Below are 16,568 nucleotides of genomic sequence, written 5' to 3'. Positions count from 1 at the left end.
ATGTTTAAGAACATAAGCACATAAGAAATAAGAATAGGTGTAGGCCATGTGGCCCCTCAAGCCCGCAATGTCATTCAATAAGAACATGGTTGAGCTGATCTTTGATCTCAACCCTTTCCTGACAAATCCCCGTAATCCACAATTCTCCTGCAGTCCAAAAGTCAACCATCAATGTTTCAGGTTAGTTCAGTTTAATTTATTGTCACGTGTACCGAGGTACAGTGAAAAGCTTTTGTTGCGTGCTAACCAGTCATCAGAAAGGCAAAACATGGTTACAATCGATCCATTTACAGTGTATAGATACATGATAATGGAATTGATGATCTTTCATCAGTACTTGGAAAAAATAGAAATTTATAAGAGAGGTTATGGAAGGTAATAAGAAAGTGATTGTCCGATATACAGTGGAGACTACGAGAGAAACAGTGGGTAGCAGTCAGTGTTGCTGCCATATAACCACAGTGCCCTGGATTTAATCCTGACCTATGTTTGTATGAGGTTTACACATTTTCACTGTGACTGGATGGGTTTCCACTGGGTGCTCCAATTTTTTTCCCCGCATGTAAATGATCTCCCAGTGTGGGCCACTGGAAATTGTCTCCCAATGTAGATGGGTAACAGGAAAATCAGTATGATGTTGATGGGCACATGAGAGAGAATAGGTTACAGGGATATAACTAAGAGGGTGGAACTGATGGAAATGCTTTAAGAGCAAACATAGAACCCATGGACTGAATGGCCTCCTATGTCATGAGACAGTTTGCATTACGTGTGAAACTGACTGACACAAGCAGTGGTGGAAGAGGCTGAGAGAGGGCTTGTTAATCACGGTCGATCTTTCTGGAGGTAATATAAATACTAAAAAGGGAATGAGGGTGCATGAGAGGAAAAGAAACAAGACTGCAACTGTGAAGTATAAACTCTGTTAAGGCTGGAAATCAGAAATAAATAGTCAACAAGTCAGGCTGTGTCTATGGAGGAAGATAAATGGAGCTTAATGCTGAAAGACAGGTTAGATTTGTTAACCTACACACATACTTGTAGGAATAACATTTCAAAAGAAGGCATTTGATTCTCTGGTGTACTAAAGATGGTGCGTTGTCCCTGAAATAATTTACAGGCATTCGTATTATTTTGAATAGAAAATTGTCATTTTTGATTATTTTCCTCAGAATAGAGTTAAATGAGGAATTGCATAGCGGGAACAGAAAGTGCTGATCTTTCATTTAGCTCTGGAGGCCACTCTCTGGGGTGGCTGCTGAGAGCCATGTGAATAGTGGGAAATGAAAGTGCTGATCTTTCATTTAGCTCCAGAGGTCACTCTCCGGGGTGCTTGCCGAGAGCCTTGCAACATGTTCACCTGCGGAGCAAAATTTACTGTGAAATTGGGATGGAATTGGGATGAAATTACTTATTACAGGTTGATCTGTGTGAGATAGCTTAAGGACCTCAGCTGTGAATCCACCAGCCTGAGTCTGAGATTGTTTTTTGATTTTTCAAAATGATACTATAATTGGTAAATATAATCCTGATTTAAGTACTTCACAAAAAAAACCTGACACCACTGGGGAACAGCGGTGGCAGTTGGGAGCTGCATTCAGGCCAATGGGTAATGAATAATTGAGTGGTAACAGAGTTTCAAGGGACAAAATAATGAGGCTCTGCTGCTGGAGAAAGCTCCTGCTGCAGAACCTGGGCTTCAGTGTCAGTGTACAATTCTGTAACCTGCGTAAGGTGTATTAGTCCTCTCTAACATATTTTGGGTCTGTAGCCTTATTGTCAACCTTTAATTAAGATTATAATTCCATCTCTAACCTTGTCTCACATCTCTAACCCAACCATCACTTTGCCTTTGATCAACTTCCTCTCAGTGGCCTGCCTGAGGTCTGTTGACATGGTCTAACGTGCTCTGGTCTGTTGACCATTCGCCTTTTTGAGTTGTAAGGCTCTGCACTGGGAAATAAACATTTCAGGGTATGATTTCATGGTATGGATTTCTTTAACCTTGGTACAATGTAACAATTGGTACAGGGTGTCCAATTCTGCTCATCTCTTTATTGCTCTGATTGTGACTTGTTTAATAGTATGTGGTGCAAACTTTATATCAAAAAGTTAAAGGAATCTGAATCAATTGTGATTTGATCACACTATAATCTTAAACAAGCCCTGCCTTTGTTCAGAGAGAAAAAAAAACCCTCTACAACACAAATAGTATTGTTTCAATGATAAAAGTGTAACATGGCTTTTCTAGTGAAAAATATAGTCCTCTGTATTTCAGTAGACCAGGGCAGCACAGTGACGCAGCAGTAGAGTTGCTACCTTACAGCGCCAGAGACCCGGGTTTATTTCTGAGCTCGGGTGCTGCCTGTTTGGAGTTTGTGCGTTTTGCCTGTGGGTTTCCTCCGGGTGCTCCGGTTTCCTCCCACATTCCAAAGGTGTGCAAGTTTGTAGGTTCATTTGGCTTCTGTAAATTACTCCTAGTGCATAGGATATAACTGGTATATGAGTGATCGTTGGTCAGTGTAGACTCGGTGGACCAAAATGCCTATTTCCACACTATCTCTAAAAAAAACACAGCAACATTTTGTGTTCACATTGCATCATTAATGATCAAAAAACAAACTGCTGGAGGAACTCAGAGGGTCAAGCAGCATCAGACAGAAGGATTCTGACCTGAAACGTCCCCTGTCCATACCCTCCTCAGATGCTGCCTGACCCATTGCATTCCTTTGTTTTTTGCTCAAGATTCCAACATCTGCAGACTCCTCTGTGGCATTCAAGCAGGTTTACCATTCGGCTTTGTAGACAGGGAATGTTGGCAGGATACTTTGTTATGGTGTGGGTGGAGCAATGTTAGGGGAAGATTATGGGTCTAGTTTCTGAAAATGTAATTCAGTCCTACTTCCTTTCCTTCCAATTGAACCTCCATCCCCCTGAGCTGGGAAATGCAACCTATTTAATTTATCGGCAGCATGTTGAGGAAGCTCATGTCAAATAGAAATGCAAAGCTAGAAGCAAGTCTTTTGAACAGTGATGGCATTGCACCACTTACGAAAAAAAATCAATTACAAACCATGTAATTAAAGAAGCTCTAATGAGAGAATCTTCCATTACATGGTTTGTAATTAATGATAATTCTATATATTTAAGCAACAAGTAGCGGTTGATCTGTTTTCTTTCCTCTCCTCCTCTTCAAACATATTCCTTGGTTAGAGACAACATTAAGCCTCTGTTATCTTGCCCAAATAACAATTTTCTTTGTGTGAATGTAGACAGAGAATGTTGGCAGGATACATTGCTGTGGTGGAGTGGAGTGGAGCGATGTTAGGGAGAGATTATGAGCAGTGGTTAAGGAGTGAGTTGATTTATGAAAATTTAGTTCATTCCTGATTCCCAAAATGCTATTATCAACCTACTTTACAGCAACGAGCTGGAACCTCAGAATCTATAGGCCAATAATAATTAGTGACCAATGGGCCATTGCTCCATGAAATTCAGTTCCACATTAGGAAACATATTCAGTACCTTGGCATTCAAGAAATAAAAGTTAAATTGGGGCCATGATGGAAATTACTGTGCATTTACAAATAAATTGACGATTTTATTAAGTCATAAACTTGGTCATATGAAATATAAATTTAAATGGTTTCTTTTAAGTAATGGCTTAGCGGTTGGGATGATAATGAACTATGGTAACTAGTTTAGGAAACAGTCTCCATCCAGAAAACGTACAAATATTTCAGTCATTAATTGTGGCAATGAGACTGTAAACACACTAAATGTATCCAGTATGCACTTCTTTGACTTCAGTCATGCTTAGTAATGTAGCTCCAGATACTGTAATGTACTGTGCTTCCTGATGAATGATCTACTGTTCAGAAAAGCCCTGATCTGCAGAGGATTACATTTCCTATTCTTTCCCTCCCTCCATCTCCAAGATTGGTAAGAAGGTCACAATTTAGAAAGATGTAAGAGAGTTGAGTCTCTGTATTGAAGTCTGCACTCCATCAGGTCTGGTAGCTGAGTCCTCAGAGGTTTTTCAGCAACATCCTTTCTTCCAATGCTCTTCCAGCATCTTCAGTACTCTCTTCCATTCTTTCCGTCAACTAATTCCATTCAAGTAGAAAAACTGAGACTCCAAAGCCACTTTAAAAATCATATCTATAAAGCTATGTGAAGTATTGGACTTTGTTGATTCCAAACAACCAGCCAACTGAACAAAATAGTTGTGATTTCAAGGGCTTAGCAGGGACTTGCTTTTTATTTCAGGCACATTGTGGCTATGGATCTCATTTCACTTCTTTCGTGACCCATTGTTCATCTGTTTGTTTGTTCTTTCTTTCTTTCTGTTTGTGTACCCAGGCAGCCCATTGAGTAACTTCTTTGACGTAATTAAACAACTTTTTTCAGACGAGAAGAACAATGGGCAAGTAGCTCATCTGCCAGCTACGCCAACCAAACATGGCACAAACAGCAAGCGGAATGATTCTGATTCAGTTGACAATGGTTCTAGAGGAGACTCTAAATTTCCAGCTGGGAAAGAGAAGGCAAAGATGGTGCCAAATATTGGGACACAGGAACAACCTTAAATCCATTTAGAATTAGTCCCATGTTCTAAAAGGATGTAAATACCAGACTATTTCGGTACAATGTCCATAGACAGATTTTGTATGGTGGAATGATTGTATGTAACTAAGGATTAGCACGTGCAAGCCCTCTACAACATTTGTTTCCCTGTTTTTCTGCTCTCCTTTTATGATGACCTGATTTATTTCCACTCTACTGCCAGGAATTGTCCAGAAAACTTGTTAACTCTCCTCTGGTGAATCCTATGGCTGCGGACATTTGTCGAAGGAGAGGCAGCTGATATCTTGGTGCATGTGGGAACTTGGCGCCCTTTTGACGCTTAACACTTGACCAAACCGGAGCTGCTGCATCCCAGGAAAAGGAACGGAATTCCTGGGAGAGACTTGACACCCTTCAGCAGCAGTATGTCCACCAGAGAGGGGGTATGGGGGCGGGTGGGAGGGGATGAACTAAACAGCACTGCATTATTAATATGAGCTCCGGCAGCTACAGTGGACTTTTTCTTTGTTGAAGCAGGACTTTGGTGAGACTGCTGCTGATTGGTAAGAGATCGGAGGGTCAGACAACATAGCAGCAACAAATAAAGCACGAACAACTGTACCAACCCTCCTCTCTGTATATTTTCTGTTTGTCTCGTTGTGACACCTTGTTTAGCTGTAGAAAAAAAACAGATTCAAACACTGTGTTGCCAGTTATAAGTTTGTCAGTATTATTTATTTTCAAGGTAATATATATGTGTATATAATATATATATATTTTCATCATTTCACAAGGGCACCATGTTCAACTGAACCGTGTTGCTGGTTTACTATCATGGGGGTTTGATCACCCACCAGTGTAAAAGGCTACATTTATTGTGGACATTTTATATATATTTTCCCCCCTTTCTGACCTTATTTATTGAACCCCAGTAATTCAACAGAATGTCTCGGTGTATGAATGTTGTCTTTCATTGTGAATGACTTATAGAGGCAACACTTACTGTATTAAAGGAAAAAAAAATATTTTGTCCAATTTATCAGAGCTTTGTGAACAATATTAACTTATTCTGTCCCAATTCAAGGAACTTGTAGTATATGTTTAAAAAGCAAACAGTAATTTAAGAATGTAGAATAGCAGTAGTGTCTGAAATGATTAACTTATATTGCTATTTGTTAGTTTCATATCAGTGTGCGTGTACCACAGGTAAATTATTGAGCCAGTTCCTGTACATAAGTAAATTAACAATGGACTTTGAACCACTGGAAGTTACTGTTATTGAATTTATCTTGTATAACTGTGTGCATGTCAGACATGGTTTTTTCTTTGCATGATGTTGCTGTAATTGTCCCCATAATGCTCTGTCCTCTTTCTTGCTCTCCTCTGTGCCCACACTAATTAATGCTTCCTTACACTGTACCTCTGCAAAACTGCTGGACTACAACATGGACGGTACAAGCAGGAAGGGGAAGAAATAAAGCAATACTTATATTGATATCCTTCCTATTTTGTACTTTGGAGAAAAAAAAAACTTATTTAACAGACCAACTATCAAAATGTACCCACCCACCCCACCCCCTTGTAATATAACTGTGAGCAACTTCAGTGCAAGATCAATAAATTCATTCAATTCCACTACTTTTGTCTGCTGATATTTTGCTGATGGCCACCAGATGGCAGGATTACTTTATTCTTCTTTCAAGCCCAGTGGAAATAAGACTCCAGCTTTCTGCGGATTAAAATGGGAACACTTGGGGTCTGCAGAACAAGTAGCAACTACATTGATTCAACCATGTGTCACAAACATACTATATCTGAACATCTAATTGATATGAGCAAACAGAAAAATTGCCACAGGGGCCAAAGATGGACCAAAAATGCAATCAAGACCAAGACACAACGAACTACATAAAGCTGTAATCTTGAGCAAAATACAGTGCTGGAGAAACTCAGTGGGTCAGGCAGCATCTGTGGAAGGAATGGACGGGTGGTGTTTTGGGTCCAGACCCTTCTACAGTCTGATTGTAGTGGGGGGAGAAAAACGGAAGCCGTTCCGCCACCTTCAACGTGATCCCTCACCTGTCACATCTTCCCATCCCCAACCCTTTCCACGTTTCACGAGGCCTCTCCCTCTGCAACTCCTTAGTTCGCACATCCGTCCCTTCCCAACCTGCCCCTCCCCAGGGATTTTCCCTTGCAACCGCAGAAGATGTTGCACCCGTCCCTACACGTACTCTCCAGCCTCCATCCAGGGACCCGGCAGCCCTTCCAGTTGAGACAGAGGTTCTCTTGCACCTTCACAAACTACTTCTACTGCATTCAGTGATCCCAATGTGAGCTCCTTTACATTGGCAAGACCAAGCATAGACTAGGCGACTTTCACCAAATCGCCATATCCCTCCCTCCGACTTTACATTTAATACCTTCTCTTCTCTCCTTTTGTCACCCTTTTGTTTTCTTTTTACCTGCAGCCTTTGCCACTTACTCCACCCATCTCTCTGCCTTCGAACCGGCTTCACCTGCATCCACCTATCACTTACCAGACTTTGCCCTAGTCCTACCGCTTTTTTCTTCCTTTCTCCCCCCTACTCTGTCTGAAGAAGGGTCCCAGACCTCACTCACGTCATCTGTCCATTCCCTCCACAGCTACTGCCTAACCACTGCCTTCCTCCAGCATTTTGTGAAGATGAAATCAAATACTTTATTAATGCTGAAATCTGCTGCTTGGTCACTCTCAGGCAAGTATAAGGTCTGGTGCGTGGCCTCAGGTTGTGTCCAGTAGATCGGTTGTATAATAGATAAATTAATTTATTGCTGATTTACAACTTTTTCAGGCTATTTGAAAATGATAATTTTTTTAAATCACGTATTTATTTGTGTTATTGTTTATCCAACAGTTTAATTCCTCTTCACGGTTCCAGTGCGGCCATTTTTTGTCCTATTTGGCTGCAGTGCTGCGCGATAAAAACTGCTTTCAGATTTACTTCATGCACACAAGAAGCTGGCTAAGCAGAACCATATGACAAACAACATGAGTTCATCTCCAGGAGGTTTAACTTTGTCCACTGAGGGGCTCCGCAGTTCAATTGCAACTAGAGTGTGGTGACAGGAAGGAGATTTCTTGGCAGCCCCATTCTTTTCCAACTTTGTTTTCCTTTGTGAAGAAAGAAAATGGGAAGGTGACTAAATACTCCTACACAGGGGTTTGTATTGTGTTGCATGCAAGAATGTTCACTTCTCAACATGGAATATTTATCACAACCACATACATAGAACACAAGATTTCCAAATAAGCAGAGGTAGAGCATCCAACCCCTTAACAGTGGTCCACTCTGTGCAATGATAGCTGATCCTGCACTTCAAACTGAATTTTACCATCAAATCCTCAAATATCTTGATTGCCCTTAGTTTTGACACTTCTTTTGATCTCACCTTATAATGTACTCACATCTGCAGGCCACTGGGTTTTATGAATTCCCTAATATCTTTGGACCGAGATGAGCAGGAATTGTGCTGAGTCTATCCCTTAGTTCCAGGTTCTCCAGTCCAGTACTTACCTTCTTGGTATGTTGTGAGTACTTTAATGTCAGTTGTCTACCAGCAATAAAGTGCAGTGTTTACCTTTTAAAAAAAAGTGAATTGGGGGATGATGAGGCTCAAGGTTATTCCTTCCTGGATTCACAGCCCCTTATTGTTGGACTGTGGGTGACTGAATTTCGTCCAATTTGGATGACAAATAAAGCTATCTTGAATCTTGTCAGCCTGCACATTTTCATTTCATAAATCATCCATTTTCCTTTCTACCTTACTTTTAATTAACAATGCTAACAATTAATGCTAACAATTAATTCTGACACTAGCAGGTTTTTGAGGTAACTACAATTTCGCTTCTTTAATTGTGAGTGTTTAGTGTTGTTTCATAGCAATAGTTTCCACTGTTTTAAATCACACCACTATTCCACTCCTCCCTCCAAGCCCTCTGATTCTCGGACTGATTGTGCTTTGTGCAAGCTCATATGTGATGACAGGTTTAAATCCACAATTTATTGTCGGGCATTGATGGTAAATATTGCCTTCTAGAATAATGGGATAATAACTCTGCCAACAGTATTAATTGGATTATTTAAAATCTATTACTCATTCATTTCTCTGGACTTCGGAGGGAATGAAGATTGGGAGATGTACTTCATGGTGAGACAAACCTTTTATGTTCAAATTCAAATTCATGCTCTCTATTGTGAGTTTAGTCTGCTTTACCTTGAGTGGAATATTATGGTCACAGTGAGAACAGATCACAGTGAGATCTCTAATACCTCAGATTGAAGTGAGGAAGCTCCTCCTTGGGAAAGACCAACACAAAGTATTCAAGCATTCCAGCCCAAGCCTCTGCCTCTTTACATTGATTGTATTTTGGTTTCCAATCAACCCCACTGACTACATATATTTACTATTCTCATGCAATACAAAACTTGCACTTCCCACACTTACATTCTCTCTGTACTTGTATTACTTTCCTCATTATCTCCCCTTTTGGCTTTTTATACTCAACGCAGTTCTCAATTGAATTGTTTACATGGCATGAATCATACATGCTTTTTATTTGTTTCATTATATTCTCCATCTTTTGTTATCCAGGGACTTCTGGACATCTGGCTGTGGTTTCCCAACTTTCCTCCTTATGGGAATATACCCAAAATGAATTTGTAATATCTCTTCAAATATCTCCAATTGTTCTATTAGAACTTTCCCTAAAAATTTACTTCGACTTTAACCTGGCCAAATCATTTAACATTCCATTAAAGTTGCTCTTCAATTAATACCCTCTTCTTTAGATTGTCCTTGCCCCTGATAATCAAGCATTCTTAGCTGATTCCCCACTGACATATGGTCAATTGCACCACTTCATGCACAGAACAAGTTCAAACAATGACTCCTTCCTTTCTACCGATCCATCATTCTTCCTCATCCCTAAAATGTCCCTGTGAATGTGTCCCTCTATCTCTGTCCCATTGTTTGGTGACATTTGAACCATCTCCAGTAATGTGAGGACACTTGCTTTACTTACTATCTACAACTAAATGGATTCTCTCCTTGGCCGCAAACAAAAAACTCTCTCTCTCTCTCTCTTACTCTTTTTCACCAGAACTTTAGATTATCCTTAACCAGTAGTGCCAACTGCTATCTTTCTTTCCTTCCCAAGTTTTTATGTAAAACTTGTAAGAAGAGTCACACAATACAGAAACTGGATCATAACTAATCCTGTGTCAACCAAGTTTCCATTTACACTAAACCTGTTTCTTATTCACCCCACCTTCCCTTCCACTCATCAACGGCCTATCATATGGATCATGTGCAAGCAGGTGAGATGAGTTTAACTTGAGTTTGGCATAAACATTGAGGAGTGAAGGGCCTGTCCGGTACTGTACTGTTCCATGCTGCAAACTCTTCCCAAGGTTCGACCACTCATCTCTACACTAGGGCAATATATCCAATCCATCCAATTAACAATATATAGCAGCCAATTAACCTATCAACCCACATGCTTTTGTGATGTTGGAGAAACCAGAGCACAGGCGGAGACCCAGACAGTCACAAAGAGAATGTACAAACTACACGCATACAGCACTATCAAGATTTTACTGGATCTGTTTCACTGGAGCTGTGAGATAGCGATCTATTAACTGTGCCAGAGCCAAATCCTGACATTTTTTGAGCCACATTTTGGTTATTGTGATTATGTTATGGTTACACATCCATCTTGTTCATCACACTGTGCATTGACACATATGGATTCTAAACCTGACATTGTTTTCCTCACATTTTCACGTAGTTTACTTCCGACCAAAGTTTCCTACTCTAGGGATGTTGCTGCCCTGACTCCTTTGTCCACCATTGTGTTTTTGGTGCCCATCCAATTTAAATCCTCTCCAACTCTATTTATGAACTGCCCCATGAGAAAATCTCCCCCCGTCCTCATGGAGATTAATCCAATCTCCTCTTCTGAAGTAGTTCAGCGGACCAGTTAGACTTTTCCAAGTCCAGGCCTGTTAGTTTCATGGGAACCAGCAGCATGACATTAAAAAAACTGAATAATTTCATTGCTTGAATTTAACTTCCCAGCCATCATGGGGATCACAAATTTCATTTCTGTGATCTATCATACACGTATCATGGTTTCATAGTATCTGAGGTGTTACATTTCAAGGTACTTCCCACCTCCAAGAAATCTTACTGGAGGACCTCAATCCCTGTCCTACCAATGTTGTTGGTACCAATGTTCACCATTTTTTTCCAGTTCACTCCCATCCTCTATTGAATTATCTCCTCCCTTCTCTCTGTGATGTCCTTTACTTGGCCCCGAGGAGAGAATACATCTTGAGCGACTCAGGTTGACTGTTGCAGAAATGTTTGGAGTATGATTATGCAGTGTCTCGTGTCACCCTGTTGTTGACTTGATGTCTTCCTGCTGCAGGATGCCCACCCCTTGGATGTATGATCTCAGAAACCCTGCCTTCTCAGTGCAGTGTCTCCAGCTGCTCCTCGTTCTTGGAAATCCATCAGCTGCAGATACCTTGTACCTGGTCCCTCAGTGTGTGTGAAACATCCTGAGATTCCCACATGCACAGAAACTGCGGGCTGTGGGTTTCCACTGCCTGTCCAACATCCACAAAACCTTGTGTTTCTCCTCTATTCCATTTATCGATATACTTATTGCAAATGTGATCTTTATTGGATTATTTTTATTCTTTTGCTGTTTCTTACTTTCCTTTCACAGTTTAAGCTTAAAAAGAGAGCGCCAAAGGGACGCTAGCAGTCAGTCAGTAAAGGTCGGGAGAGCAGCAGCAGGAGCAAGGACGACCGTTGGCTGAAAGAAAGTAAGTGTGAATTACAGGTAAAAGTCTGTTTAAAAAAGAGCACCAGCAGGCATTCAGTGGAGCGCACACCTCCAAGCTCGCCAGAGGAAGGCAGGATAGGAGTGAGTGCAGGGATTGGCTGAGTATTAAATTAGCTTGGTAAATTGGCCAATTAGTCAATTTAGTGACTGATATAAACAAGGCTTGCTGAAGGGGCGTGGCCCTGTCTGGGTGCGGCCCTGTGGAGGGAAGTGCCCTGTGAGAAAAGTGCGAGTCTTCGGCTGCGAGTCTTCGGCGAGGAGGCTGAGGTGAGGAGGATACACTTGTTTTTGAGCATGATTTGTTTTTTGACACTAAAGTAATGGCGGACAAGTTGGTACAGTGTGTTTCCTGCAGGATGTGGAAAGTTAGGGACTCAGCTGGAGCTTCTGGGAACTACACTTGCAAGAACTGTGTCCAGGTGCAGCTCCTGAATGGACATGTGGTGGAGTTGGAAAAGCAGCTGGATGATCTCAGAGCCATCCGGGAATGCGAGAGTTTCCTGGACAGGACCTACTGTGAGGCTGTCACGCCAAGGGTCCAGGTCGAGCGAAGGCAGGAGACCGTTTCAAAGGGGAATAAACATGGACTACAGGAGACCCCGGTGGCTGTGCCTATTGCAAACAGGTACACCCTCTTGGGAGCTGTCGGGGCAGAAGGCGCTTCCAGTCCGAGCGGCGGACAGGTCGGTGGCTTTAATCCAGGCAAGGAGACCAGACCGGGGAGACCAAAGTCGGAAAGAAACATAGTAGTGGGTGACTCCGTTGTCCGAGGTAGGGACAGTAGATTCTGTGGCTGCAGGTTGAGAATGGTCTGTTGCCTCCCTGGTGCCAGGGTACAAGACATCATGGACAGGCTTCAGAATAACCTACCGAGGTAAGGCGATCAACCGGAAGTAGTTGTGCATGTGGGCATGAACGACATCGGGAGGAAGAGGAAGGAGGTAGTGCAACGTGAGTTTAGAGAGTTGGGAAGAAGACTGAGAAGTAGGACGTCGAGGGTGGTTATCTCTGGATTGCTTCCTGTACCTCGTGCTAGTGAGGGCAGGAACAGAGAGATCGGGGATATGAATGTATGGCTGAGGGGCTGGTGCAGGGAGCAGGGATTTAGATTTCTAGACCACTGGGATCTCTTCTGGGGTAGGGGGTGACCTGTACAAAAGGGATGGGTCACACCTTAACAGCAGGGGAACCAATATTCTGGCAGGCAGGTTTGCTAGTGCTACACGTGTGGCTTTAAACTAAGTAGTGGAGGGGAGGGATTGACAAATTGTGAATATGAAGATGGAGTTAAAGGGGAAGCGAATACAGGAGATATTGCAAAGGACTCTAGAATAAATGGGAAGGAAAGTTCTAGATGGGATAAGAGAGTAAGGTCAGGGCCAATGGTGACCGGTGTGAGAGGGGAGGTGAATACCGAAGTTAAAGTGTTGTATTTAAATGCGCGAAGTATAAGAAATAAAGTGGATGAGCTTGAGGCTCAGTTAGACATTGGCCAGTATGACGTTGTGGGAATTACAGAAACATGGCTACAAGAAGACCAGGGCTGGGAACTGAATATTCAGGGGTATACGACCTATCGAAAAGACAGACAGGTGGGTAGAGGGGGTGGGGTTGCTCTGTTGGTAAGGAATGATATTCACTCCCTTGCAAGGGGTGACATAGAATCAGGAGATGTAGAATCAGTATGGATAGAAATGAGAAATTGTAAGGGTAAAAAGACCCTAATGGGAGTTATCTACAGGCCCCCAAACAGTAGCCTCGACATAGGGTGAAAGTTGAATCAAGAACTAAAAGTGGCATGTTGAAAATGTAATGCTACGGTACTTATGGGAGATTTCAACATGCAGGTAGACTGGGAAAATCAGGTTGGTACTGGACCCCAGGAAAGGGAGTTTGTGGAGTGCCTCCGAGATGGATTCTTAGAACAGCTTGTACTGGAGCCTATCAGGGAGAAGGCAATTCTGGATTTAGTGTTGTGTAATGAACCTGATTTGATAAGGGAACTCAAGGTAAAAGAGCCATTAGGAGGCAGTGATCATAATATGTTTTATTCTACAAATTGAGAGGGACAAGGGAAAATCGGAAGTGTCAGTATTACAGTATAGCAAAGGGGATTACAGAGGCATGAGGCAGGAGCTGGCCAGATTTGACTGGAAGGAGACCCTAGCAGGGAAGACGGTGGAACAGCAATGGCAGGTATTCTTGGGAATAATGCAGAAGTTGCAGGATCAATCCATCCCAAAAAGGAGGAAAGATTCTAAGGGGAGTAAGAGGCACCCGTGGCTGACAAGGGAAGTCAAGGACAGCATAAAAATAAAAGAGAATAAGTATAACATAGCAAAAAAGAGCGGGAAGCCAGAGGAACAAATTTGCTAATGTTACTTTTAATCCCTTCATCCAAGTCATTAATGTATATTGTAAATAGCTGCGGTCCCAACACCGAGCTATTTACAATATACATTAATGACTTGGATGAAGGGATTAAAAGTAACATTAGCAAATTTGTAGATGACACAAAGCTGGGTGGCAGTGTGAACTGTGAGGAACATGCTACGAGGTTGCAGGGTGACTTGAACAGGCTGTGTGAGTGGGAGGATGCATGGCAGATGCAGTTTAATGTGGATAAGTGTGAGGTCATCCACTTTGGTAGTAAGAATAGGAAGGCAAATTATTATCTGAATGGTGTCAAGTTAGGAAAAGGGGACGTACAACGAGATCTGGGTGTCCTAGTGCATCAGTCACTGAAAGGAAGCATGCAGGTACAGCAGGCAGTGAAGAAAGCCAACGGTATGTTGGCCTTCATAACAAGAGGAGTTGAGTATAGGAGCAAAGAGGTCCTTCTACAGTTGTACAGAGCCCTAGTGAGACCACACCTGCAGTACTATGTGTAGTTTTGGTCTCCAAATTTGAGGAAGGATATTCGTGCAGCGTAGGTTTACTAGGTTAATTCCCGGAATGGCGGGACTGTCGTATGTTGAAAGACTGAAGCGACTAGGCTTGTATACATTGGAATTTAGAAGGATGAGAGAGGATCTTATTGAAACATGGGGGAGTGTTGAGGGAGTCTAGAACCAGGGGCCACAGTTTAAGAATAAGGGGTAGGCCATTTAGAACAGAGATGAGGAAAACCTTTTTCAGTCAGAGAGTTGTAAATCTGTTGAATTCTCTGCCTTAGAAGGCAGTGGAGGCCAGTTCTCTGAATGCTTTCAAGAGAGAGCTAGATAGAGCTCTTAAGGATAGTGGAATGGGGAGAAGGCAGGAATGGGGTACTGATTGAGAATGATCAGCCATGATCACATTGAATGGTGGTGCTGGCACAAAGGAACGAATAGCCCACTCCTGCACCTATTGTCTATTGTTTAATCAGCGCGTTTAAATGACTATTTTCTATTAAAAATATAGACAGTTTAAAACAACATTGCATTTCCTCATAAATTTAATTAATTGTATTTAAATCCACGTCCCAATTTGGAAACCCAACTGCTGGTTAAAAGCCAACCAGGTTCAACATTCCTGTGCAGTCCGATTTTTTTCTGACTTGTTTTTTTAAACATCATATTGTTGAAGAATACTGTTCTGCCATTGAGTTTTCAGGTAAGCAAAGGCCCTGAGCTTGCAGTTGAGATTTATGGTTTGTTGGTCAATTCTGACTTTACGCTTGGTGTGTTCTGTGTGCAGCTGGTCCTTCCTGTAAATTAAATGATGTTTCCATGTGGGAGAGATCAAAGCTGAAGGCCACACAAAAATAGCCATTATTACATTCATACGTATATTTTTGGAGAATTACTTCTTGCAAAGAATTGTTAAAATTTTATAATACAATACTCCAATGATACATAATTTATATGCGTATATAGAAACATAGAAACATAGAAATTAGGTGCAGGAGTAGGCCATTCGGCCCTTCGAGCCTGCACTGCCATTCAATATGATCATGGCTGATCATTCAGCTCAGTAGCCTGTACCTACCTGCCTTCTCTCCATACCCCCTGATCCCTTTAGCAAAAAGGGCCACATCTAACTCCCTCTTAAATATAGCCAATGAACTGGCCTCAACTACCTTCTGTGGCAGAGAATTCCACAGACTCACCACTCTCTGTGTGAAGAAATGTTTTCTCATCTCGGTCCTAAAAGACTTCCCCCTTATCCTTAAGCTGTGACCCCTGGTTCTGGACTCCCCCAACATCGGGAACAATCTTCCCGCATCTAGCCTCTCCAACCCCTTAAGAATTTTATATGTTTCTATAAGATCCCCCCTCAGTCTTCTAAATTCCAGCGAGTACAAGCCCAGTCTATCCAGTCTTTCCTCATATGTAAGTCCCGCCATCCCAGGGATCAATCTGGTGAACCTTCTCTGTACTCCCTCTAAGGCAAGAACGTCTTTCCTCAGGTTAGGAGACCAAAACTGCACACAATACTCCAGATGCAGTCTCACCAAGGCCCTGTACAACTGCAGCAGAACCTCCCTGCTCCTAAACTCAAATCCTCTTGCTATGAATGCCAACATATCATTCGCTGGAAGGTACATAACATGGCAGAAAAGTAATATAACATGACAGATACAAAGTTGGCTTATTCAGTTGGAAGAGCAGGCTCATGAAGAATTTGCATTGGCATTGTGCAGGAGTGCCAAATTTCCTGTCTCTTTGTTCAGTTCAGTTTTGCTCCACGTTCGAAGTAGATTTAAGAACATTGTCACAGTAATGATGAGGTTATAAAAATGTTTTTATCTCAGCACTTTTACGAGATGGAGCGCACTAATAAAACAAAATGTAAGATGCATTCATCATTTCTTTCAATTGAAAAAATAAAATCCTGAAAGAGTGTTAGAGTAGGTTTCTTCTATGTTTCTTCTTTGTATTAGCTTATATCCACCACCCCTCCCCAGCAGTTTTACATGATTTGATATGCTTCTGTAATTGTCTCTTTTGTGAATATATGTGGCAGTGAAATAATCTCTTGGTGCTGGACTTTCCCCTGTAGACCATATGACTTGTATGTTTCTCGTTATTGGCTCTGTGTGAATCCAGTGCCTGATGAGTTGGTATCTATTCCTGAAATGTCATTGCTTTTGTGTAATTTGATGATTCTAAACACAGATTGATAG

At 41.9% G+C, this 16,568-nt stretch overlaps 1 protein-coding gene across 13 annotated transcripts in view; it reads left to right on the top strand.

Annotated features, from left to right (window-relative positions):
* The window catches only part of LOC144602333 (serine/threonine-protein kinase BRSK2), a 702,099-nt gene extending 695,898 nt beyond the window's left edge, over nt 1-6,201 (top strand). For 7 of the 13 annotated variants that reach the window (XM_078415334.1, XM_078415326.1, XM_078415332.1 and 4 more), the window contains one exon: nt 4,411-5,003. In XM_078415334.1, the coding sequence (XP_078271460.1) occupies nt 4,411-4,589 (179 nt within the window). In that variant the 3' untranslated portion in view covers nt 4,590-5,003. Of the gene's footprint in view, nt 1-4,362; nt 5,004-5,103 lie in introns of those variants that run through there. The other 6 variants (XM_078415336.1, XM_078415337.1, XM_078415335.1 and 3 more) reach the window with 3 other exon arrangements.
* Nucleotides 6,202-16,568: the final 10,367 nt, after the last annotated feature.

This window comes from Rhinoraja longicauda, chromosome 18 (genome assembly GCF_053455715.1).
Source record: "Rhinoraja longicauda isolate Sanriku21f chromosome 18, sRhiLon1.1, whole genome shotgun sequence".
Lineage (NCBI taxonomy): Eukaryota > Metazoa > Chordata > Chondrichthyes > Rajiformes > Arhynchobatidae > Rhinoraja > Rhinoraja longicauda.
Note: the sequence above shows the minus strand (reverse complement) of the source record. Positions and strands in the feature narration are given on the sequence as shown.